At 36.0% G+C, this 10,530-nt stretch overlaps 1 protein-coding gene across 2 annotated transcripts in view; it reads left to right on the top strand.

Annotated features, from left to right (window-relative positions):
- Positions 1–9,443, top strand: part of BTBD9 (BTB domain containing 9) — a 108,535-nt gene extending 99,092 nt beyond the window's left edge. Inside the window, exons 11-13 of one of the 2 annotated variants that reach the window (XM_027898071.1) lie at positions 425–503; positions 4,181–4,198; positions 4,906–9,443. In XM_027898071.1, the coding sequence (XP_027753872.1) occupies positions 425–503; positions 4,181–4,198; positions 4,906–5,010 (202 nt within the window). In that variant the 3' untranslated portion in view covers positions 5,011–9,443. The remainder of the gene's footprint in view (positions 1–424; positions 504–4,180; positions 4,199–4,905) is intronic. The other variant, XM_027898072.1, reaches the window with a different exon arrangement.
- The last annotated feature ends 1,087 nt before the right edge of the window (positions 9,444–10,530 follow it).

Consider the following 10,530-nt stretch of genomic DNA (forward strand, 5'->3'; position numbering starts at 1 on the left):
TGGTTTGTTTTGTTGGGGTTTTTTTTTCCTTCAGTCTGTAATTTTCTTTCTTAACCAAGCTCTGAGTAGTTAACAGGAGAATGCATTCACTTTTATTTGTCTGACCTTTTGTTTATCTAATACAGTCAGTATTAGCCAAGGATTTTAGACTTTGATCCAGGCTTCTTTTCTTTCACCATTTCCTTAACTTTCAACAATAGTGTGATTACTGTTCCTGCACACAAATTATAGTGGTATAAGGTATGTATGAAATCACATAAGCAGAGTCAAGACACTTAAACATGAGGAAGGAAGTGCTGGAAATTCAGGCAATGGAAAGTTTCTCTCTTTGCCCTTTTAAGTGATAATAGTACTTACTGTCACTTGAATGCATTCTTTGTGACTGTGTTCAATATTTATATGCCTTTCTGGATTTTCTTTGTAGATCCTGGCAAACAATCACTTTTGATAAACAGCCTGCGTCTTTTATCAGAATAGTTGGAACTCGCAACACAGCTAACGAGGTAAGGAACTTTTAAGAAAACCTACATTCTTCATGAATACACAACAATACAGGTTTCCTTATCCTGCACTGAAATTGCTAAGGCCTTCTCAAATGTACCTGTCTAATTTTTTTGTTCTGGCAATCTAGCAAAATAAGAATGAATGCTTTTCTTATTTGAGTCTTTGAAAGATGTTATTGTCTGTTTCTGGTTTTGACCTTTCCACACTGCCGTCAAACATTCCTACTGGGTTTGGTTTTAAATTAATCCTTATTCAATAAATTATGAAAATACCATTTGAGTACACTAGAAAGGTGTATGGTCTCTGATTACTTGGGTTTTATCACCTTCATATTATCCTTTTCATTAATAAAACATAAGGAAAATCCCTTTTTTTTAAAGAAAATCTTATTTGTGTAAGATTTGCTTATAATTAATTTTCATACCTATTCAATCAGTTGACTAATAGTGGCCAAATCAAGAGATAGTGTTAATTTTATATAGAAAAAAAGTATTGTGCCCTAACCAACCAAGTGCAGTATCATCCTCTCTTTATTTACTTGTGCTTCTGTCTTTCGTAATCGTTGTGCATTGTCCCAGTTGAAGTCCAGATTTTACACTTGACTTCAGTGGAACAATTTACAATATGTGAATTTAATAATACATGTAAGTCTTTGTGAGATTAGAACTTTGTGACAAGACTGTAAGAGGCACCAAATGCTGCTGCTTCTGTGTATACACATGCATGTCTACATCCCACATGTGTAGTTCACCGCCAGGTATTGTACTTCCACGCTTTACAATGAACTTGGGATAGCACTATTACATTTGGATTAGTTAGGATTTGTCAGCTGCATATTGACAGTCTTGTTTCCTCTCATACCAGCATTTCTTAGTTGTCAACTCTTTGTCAAAAAAGAATGAGGTGCACTGAGTGATCCTAGCAAACCAACCTACACTTTCAACTTTTCATTCTTAAAGGTAGCTTTAAGTCCTGAAGAGTAATGAATGGACTTTTAACCGTAATTCCAATTTCAAATTGGTTACTGTTTTCAAGAATTTTAATATCCTGTGTAATTTATTTATATAGAGCACTGCATAACTCTAATGAAGAACAGTATGTGTAAATTGAGGTTACAGCTATTCATGTAGTGGTGCAGTGGAATTATAAACACATGCTGCTGTTCTTGGTTTTTTCCTCTTTTGTTTTTAAAATCTGTACCCAACACTAATTTTGTTTGGGGTTTTTTTATTATTATTTTTTAATTTATCTTAAATCCTGTAGAGTAGGAACATAATTGGTGTGCACATATTACTAAATTACTTTTATATATCTATATATGTATTAAATAGATGGTCTGTAACATTTTGGCATAAATTTTAATTTTCCAGACAAGGAAGCAAGATATTTTTCATATTTCTGATTTAAATAGTATCAGTGTCACTGAAGTCTTGGTTTGTTCTGGAGTCTGGAGTCTCAGTAGTCTCTTCAGTAAGAGTACCAGCAGTTTTCATAATTACTTGCCCACAGCTGGTTGTATATTATGTCAAACCAGTCTCATTTTAAATAAAATGTACTAATGGCAACATATTTTTATCAAGGAGTATTATTGTAATAGTTAAAAAAATACTCCATGCTTGTTGTACCAACACATACCTTTGAACTTTGAAGCACAATCTGTACTTCCCCAAGGGAAGAGTTGACTTTTGGACTTGCAAAAAAATCCCATAAAATTTCTCCACTTTGTGAATTATTTAATCTTTTAAACTTATTTTTACCTTTACCATGTTCAGTGATTTTGGACCTGATATTTGAATTTTTTTTGGTATATTAGAACAAGATAGAATTGTAACTTTGGTTTTTTTTTCTTGAGCTCCCAGACATGCTACTTTTGTAGAGAAAAGGATTACTTTTCCTTAGTCCTTGTCTTCATTTATTTGTCAGACAGGTCACCTGATACTTTATGTAAGTTTACCTTGTTATTCCTCTTCAGTATTACTGACCTGGAAAGGACACCTGGTTGCTGATGTGAGAGCTTTATCTTACAAATTACTGCACCAGTGTATATGTACTTGGCCTTCCTTCTTTATACGTCTGACCTTTCTTAAAATATCCATGAGAAGTAGAACTGATGTGGGTCAGAGGATGATGCTGAACTGTCATCTTTTTCTTTTGAGAGAAACACATGCAGGATTCTTTATTTTAGTAATACTGTTCTGAAACACTTAATTCCGATACCAGGTGAAGCAGTTGAGCTCAGTTGTGCTTCTCAGTCTTCTGCTTCTCTCACACACTGTATTCTTTACATTTTGAGGTGGCAGAGTAACTGAGAAGAATTCTCTAAATTCACACACAGGCTTGGTAATGTGCCAGATGTTTTGAGCATTAAGAATTTAGTATGAAAGAATCAGTAAAAATTAAAGTTAGAATATAAGGATCAAGTACTTCTGACTTTCTAGATTAGTATTAGATAAATTTGAGTGCTATCCACACTATATTTAAAAAATCTGTATCACTGTATAAAGTGAGGTTTTAAATGATAAACACCATTGTGGGATACAGTAGAAATATGGAATCTTCTGATTTGAAGACCTTTATCCCGTTCATTAGACTGTGCTGCCTTTCAAGGAAAGCAGCATCTTACAGGGGTGAGAGAATGTTCTTCTCTTCAAGGCCTTATCCTCGTAAGTGCAGCTGGAAAAATGAGAATAGCTGTTACTGTAAAAACACAGAAGCGAGATGAGTAGAAAAGGGGCTTCTCGAGAGTGTAACTAAATACAAAAATCGGCTTCTCAAGAAGTGTAACAGATGGAGAGAATTCATGCCACTGTGGGAATTAGTTCAGCTTTTGAAAAAAAAACTCACCAGAAGAAACGCAGAGAAAAACCATTTTGTGCACATGTGTCTATATGTGGCTATGGGTGTGTGATCTGTTCGTAAGTGTATATATTATAAAGGCATAGCAATGCATGTGAGCATGTACGTAAATATAGAAATATAAGCATGCATCACCATGTATCTGTGAAAAGAACTGCAAGAATTCTTACACTGAGAGGCACAAGAAAATATAATGGGGATTAAAAAAAAAACCCCGGTGACTGTGAATATTTTTTTATTCGTTTCATGTATGCTGTCAGAATTGGAATTAACTAGCTACATCCTCAGAAAAAGACCTGGGGCTATTGCAGACATGTCAACGCAGATGTCTGCTCAATGTGCACTTGAGCAGGGATGGTCAGAAAGAATAATAGGATTTTAGGTTGTATTGAAGAAAGGATAGAAAATATAATATTGTGTAGTCTTGTTTGAATATGTAGTATGTCCGTGTCTTGTTTATGGTATTTGATTTTGCCCACATTAACTTGAAAGGGTCTGGGAAAGGGCAGTTAAGATTATAAGAGATTATCTTTGTGAGAAAAGCTTTAAAAACATGATCTGCTCTCAACAAGAATAATAAAAGATGTCATGAAAGCATACAAAGTTAAGACAAGACAATAATTTTAAAATTCGGGTTTTAATATTCATCAAGGTTTAGCTTTAAAACAATAAGGCATGAGAAAATAGCAAATTTTTAAACACTATAAGAAAAGATTTATGTTTAGTATGTAGCAAAGCTGTGCAATTCATAGCAATGAGAAATCATATGGAAAGAAGTTTTGTAACAATTTTAAAGAGTTCCTCCCCCTTCTCCTCCCAGGCACTTCAAGAACAAGAAGTAAGTAGAAGTAAGAGTAAGTAAAGTAGAAAATAAAATGGAAAAAAAATGCTTAAACAGATGGTCCTCTAAGATACAGTCACCTGTACACTGGTCCCAGATATTGTTTGAAACATCAGTAAATGATCACTGTTTGAAATGGAATATTTCATCTGATGAAGCAGCAGCCTCCGTGGACACTCTGAATGCCTTTCTACATACTCCAGGACATGTCTGTAGAGCTACCATTGCTGTTACAGCAGAGGGCAATCTTGAAATAAAATCATGTTGGTAATGATTTAAATTTCATTTCTAGTGTATGTGAACATTCAGCCTGTTGAGGAAGTAATTATATTGTAAGATATGTTTAAGGCAATTTAATTGTTGTTGTTATCTGATAGCATGTAGTAGATAATTCTGCTACTTGGCAAGGAAAGGAATAATTTACAAATATCTGTATCCACTTTTGAACCGTTTTTCTGATCTTTAGTGCCATATGTAAAGGTTGGTATAATTTAAAGGCCTTCTCTTGCTCCACTGGTTCCTTTTCTAAAGTTTATTGCCCATGGATAAATGTTCTTGACCTCATGGCAAAACGTTCTATTCTGACTAATTAGTTTGTCACTGATCTGGCTTGCATACTTCCATATAGACTTCATCTTACTCTGATCATGCTTTTGCCAGCATTAAATTGTTTTGCTTTATCATCATTTCTTTGTTCTCTCCAGGTGTTTCACTGTGTGCATTTTGAGTGCCCAGCCCAAAACAGTACCCACAAGGACGAGAGTAGTAAGGAAGTATCATCAACAGAGGTGGGCACTGGTGGACAATAGCTTGTTTCTCACCCTGTTCAAGCTGCAAGCACTGGTCCCTGCATTCCCCTCCTGGATCCATCTCGCGTTCCCATGCTCACCAACAATAAAGAAGGTTGAAAGGGAGCTTTTTGCAGCCTTGCTGGCATTCTATGAAATTAATCAGAACCTTCTTGTGCTGGCACCTTTTCTTTCTTTTTGAACGAAGGGGACCATGTCTGAAAGCTGGAAATGTTGAAATGGAAAAGGCTTTTCCTGAGGACATGAAGAGGCTGCTTCACTCTGCTCCATTTGTTCAAATCAGGCTGGTCTCCAAGGGGTGAGAAAATAGGTGTTCAGTCTTCATCAAGTACCCCATTAACACCCTACCTCTCTAATCTAACCAAGGCAAGGAAAACAGAAGGAAATAAAGGGCAGAGCTACAGTGGAAATCTAAAATTACTGGAGCAGAATGGAAGGCATATGAAATAAGTATTTGTTCCCTGGAGGTTTTCATTAGCAAAAAAAAAATATTTATGGAGCACATCAGTCCAGAATATATGTTATTTTTAAAAGTGATTCTTCATTCATATTCCTTTGTAACTAGTAATCTGTTTTCTAAATCATTTTGACCCTGTATTCCACTTTATCTCTTATTTTTGGCTGTAGTAAATCCTGTACAGTAGATTAAGGAAGTATCAGACATGTTTACCTGCTGAGATGCAAATTCCCTCATTCATCAGTGGGATGACAAGAAAAGCATTCATGATATCAACAAACTAATTAATGTATCTATATTAATCTTGACCTTAGTTGACTTTTCAAAGTACAAAATTGTCGTTTCTTACACTCAGAAAGGAAATTCCTAAATCAAACATCCATCTTGAAGAAAATGATATTTTTTCACTCCTGAAGATGATTAAATTTTGCCTGCTTTTCTAAGACAACTTGCAACAGATCATCAAAAATGTTTGATTTAGAAAAGTGGAATTGCATCTGGTCACTGACAAGCAGTCGTTCGAATACAGAAAGAAGAATTTGCAGATAACTTACATTTTTCCAAGAGGAATTGTTTTACAGTCTGGAGCTAAAAATTCACAGGCTCTGTGTGCATTAACATTTCTCTCGATCCTCACAAAATATGATGCTTTTGCACTGTATCATAAAAGATCTGGTTCTTACTTTACAGTCACAGCATTCATTATCCAGCCATGTCTGTCTGGATCGCATTGCCTGCTACTTTGCTTATTCTGTTTTCACACTGATGATGATGCAGTCTCTTGCTCTCTAGGCCTGCATGACTTTTAGGAAGAACTCCTTGTTGGTCTTTCAGTATGGGATAAAGAGATTTTGTTTTAAGACAAATGCTGGTGTAATTGGCAAAATTGATTAGGAAGGCTGTTACTCCTCACAAAGTATATTATATTGGCAATGTCAGCTAACCAGTTTTACGAACTTGGAATTTCCTAGGGTGATAAATAGCCTTGTCAGAAGAAAACAAAGCTAGTGCAGGATAAATATGGTTTTCCTTTGCATAATCATAGTGGTAAAATGAGTTATATCAACATAGCAAATTGTATGTTAATTTATCACACTACTTAATTTGAAATAATTTCCCTGTTGCATACTAGTTGTGCTAAACCCAAGAAGAAATATAATCGGTGGTAGCAGTGAATCAGAGAATATTTCAAATAAAAAAAAATCCTTTCTTCTTTCAAATAAAATTGATTAGGCTTTATCAATAATATTATAGTATTTTTCACTGCCAAATTACAGTTTAGTTCTGACATTCACATACAGTCCTCTCCCTTGCCACTGCTGTCTTCTGACTTGTAAATGCCTGTTGGTGAAGATGGATGCCCATTGTGCTGTATAAAGCTTCTAATGTATCTGCCTCAGACAGTCTGGAGTTCTGGGACAGGATTCTGCTTGTGACGGTCACCTCCTGTCTGTGGGACTGATTACCTTATGGCTTAGCAGCCTTTGGAGCATGAAAGAATTGAGACCAGCTACTGGGGACAACCACTCTCTTGTTTAGGTATAGGTTCAAAAAGTTGATTTTTCTTTTCTCTTTGAAAAGTTAGAACAGAAAACTTTTCCAGTTGTAATCCATGCTGGAGCTACTGAGACGCATGGAGCGTGTCTTGCCTTTGGTAGATATAAATCCTTCCATGTCAGTGATGGTATTTCTTCGCAGTTTGATCAAACAAGTCTGGTTTTGTCAAACTGGAGCAAAGGGCATAACTTCCTAGCTGTTTGTATTTAGTAGTCACTCTTGTAGAGAATGTTAAAAAAAAAAATTAGGAAAAGGTTGTGCCAGCTGTTCTGAGTCTAGGTTCCCAGAGAAAGAATGGGATTTTTCCATTTGCAATATTTGATGTGCACAATTAATTTTTATGATACAAAATTGATTTTTATGATCTTGTAGACTATAACCTACTGAACATCTTTTTGGTCTTGTCCTGTGACTCATTGTGGAACAGAACTGTCTCTTTTTTTCCCGTGATATTCACTCTCTGCCAAGAATATAAATGAACTTATCAGGTTCCCGGAGCAAAAACTCCAAGGTCCTGTAGACCCTTGATTTCCTCACCCCCATAAATCAATAAAAACCCAGCAACTTTTCATTGTCTCTTCCTGCAGGTATTAGTATTAGACTTACTCACAATGGCTCTTCTCAGAGTCTCTATTTCATATAGAGTTGCTCTTAGAACCTGTCACCAAGGTGAGCCCCGTGAGCTCCCTGGGTTTTAAGGCAACCCCTGCCTCAACTTCACATTTTCAACCCTTTTCCCTATTTATTTAAAGAAATAATGTTTTCGGAGAGCTGAACTCTGCTTGATCTTCTAATATTACCCACCAACAAACACCCCTAATACCTGTGTTGCCTAGAAGAGGTCTCTTGTCTTAAACATGTCAGCAAGGTATTGCTAGTGACAGAGGAACCCACCACGCAGAATTGATTTGTGATTTGGTGTGAATGTTTGCATTCTTTCTAATTACTGTCTGTATTTATTGACTCCCAATTTCAAATGCACTTCCTGTATATTCTTCTGAAGTTTCTTTTTCGTTTCTTTTTTGCCTTTGTTTTACCTTTCAGTGAAAGTAAATTGTGCTGTTCTGGCTTAGTATCAGGGTTCATCAGAGGCATGAAATACTGTAGTTATTCCGAACTCTGCCATCACTCATATTTTATTTGCAACAAGAGTAGAGCAGAACTGACCAGGTATTCATTGCTTTCTCACCAGAAACTACGAAATAGACCTGCTGTTAGATTTCTACATACTGGAACTAACTATATTGTCATCATTGAACCATTAATTTTATTTGGTATGTTAGTATCTTTAAGTTCCCCAGGCCTCATCTTCTCAGTTTTGATTCCATGGGTTGAATTCAGACGTGGATTTAATTCATGTGGAGCTCAACAAAGGCATTTCTAAAATCCTTTTATTTACTTAATTTTTCCCAAATGCAAATAAAAGGAGTTTTTTGTTCACAGAAATGTAGGGGGAAATTATTATCTGGCAAAATTAATTTTTTAAGCGAGCCAAAATTGTTCAGCTGTTTTCAAGCTATTTCCAATCAGCTCTAAAATAAGGTCAAACAGCTTGTTAAATGGAATTACAAATAGAGAGATTAACCCAAGTCCAATGTAAAAGACAATACAGAGGAGACATAACCAATTTTCTTAGAGTAGGAACTCTTTTTCATTGCAGTTTCCTTCCTTTAGAGCTCCCTTTCTTTCTTTTTTTTCCCCATGAAAATCAGTTTCTCTTGTTTATTATGACAACTCATGTAGGAGCTCAGTGCTTCTCAGCATTGCTGAAAAATTCAATTTAATGCATCTTCATCTTTACTAATGATAATATTAGAGAATTTTCAGTTGAGTATCTGACTTGATGAGAGTTGTTTTCCATGAAAGAAAGCAAAAGATGTCTGTAATTGTTCCAGTTTAATTAAATTTTCAGTACAAAAATTAGAAGACAAAGTTAATGCCATTCTTGTCTGATTGTTGTGTGTTCGTAATTCTGGTAATAAAGTGATGCCCGTTCAGAGACACTCAGAAGGAATTAGAACTTAGATTTGATGTCACATGCTATACATTGCATTTCTCTATTAAGATATTAATTGGCTTATATTTTGACAGATGAATGCAAGTGAATGCATTGGTAATTCTGTTATTGTGGCTAGAGTAGTGAGCAAATAATCAGAGCCAGTAAGAATTAATGTCTTTAAGAGTAAACGTTCAGGCTTGTGTGTCATGATATTAGTTGCCAGAGGACTAAACCATGCTTCGGAAATAATAGTTTTTAGATCCTAGGGGATGCTTGAGGCCTGGTTCTCATCCCAGTTTCTCAGTTAATGGTCTGTTTAGGTTAGAATCATTAGTTCTCTCTGAACTGGTGGTTGTTGTTGTCAGTTGTACTAATGAACTTAGATATATAGAAGCTCCACAAAGCTTTGTTCAGGAAACAGAAATAAAAGTTGTGGGTAAGGTTTTAGGAGTACCTAAATATTCATATTTGTGTACCCACACATACACATGTTAAATTGAGCTAGTAGCTAATTATGTGGCTTGAATTTAGAACAGGTTCTAAATCTCCAAAACTAAAAACAAACAAACAAACAAATGTCTGTGCAGGCATGTGTGAAGTGCTGCTCTTGTGGTGTGGCAGGATGGTGATTATGTGAGGGTTGCTTAAGAAGTGCAAATGTCCAAACAAGATATGGGTGAGCAGGTCCAAAGGGCTTTGTTGTCCAGTTGTTAAGTACTGGCATTTTGGCTGAGGTGTATAAAACACAGAGCAAGTTAAATGCTAATTTCAACGACAGGGCAGCAGTCCACAGAACACACATATTCCTCTTGGCTACCTTGTCTGCTATGGCTTGCAGTGTTTACAGAGTGAGCCTTCATATAACTTTTGTTAACTGCTCAAAAAGACCCTGCAGCCTTTTTGGCCCTTCCCAAGCTCTCACTGCAAAGCCTTAGCTGAGGTAGTGTCAGAGTCCCACTCATATTCCACGATAGAATCTGGGTCTGGGTTTGATTGCTTACTGTGATAAGTTTTAAAGCCACTCTGCAACTTTTCTTAGAGAAAGAAAGTCCAAATTCAAAACTTCAGTATAGTGTGAGGAAACTACATGCGTCTGTCATTACCAATAGACTGACTGCCAGTACAACTACGTACCGATTTTATCATACTGTATGTGTTTCATTACTGTGATACATACAAATGGGAGAGCTGAAGAATCAGCTCCTTCCACCCTTGGCATTAGACATTATCACCAACCAGTCATTAGAGAATTATTTATCTTACTGTTCCTTCCAGCCTACTAAAATAATATAGTTCAGTGTTCTGGAAAAATTGATAACTGATTCCTTACATAACCGTAATGGAATTGAAGTTCGGATTACTGAAAGCTTGAATGAGTGGTGGCATCACTCTGCACAGGTGTAAACATGCCTCTCCAGTGCCTCCTACTGCTTTTAGGCCCTGGGCTATAATAGAGGACAAAAGCTGCACTATTGGTAAAATGAACTTTTACTCATCCTTTTTGTAT

The sequence above is a fragment of the Empidonax traillii genome, unplaced genomic scaffold (genome assembly GCF_003031625.1).
Source record: "Empidonax traillii isolate 1590-97213 ecotype Southwest subspecies unplaced genomic scaffold, ASM303162v1 scaffold576:size640842, whole genome shotgun sequence".
NCBI lineage: Eukaryota > Metazoa > Chordata > Aves > Passeriformes > Tyrannidae > Empidonax > Empidonax traillii.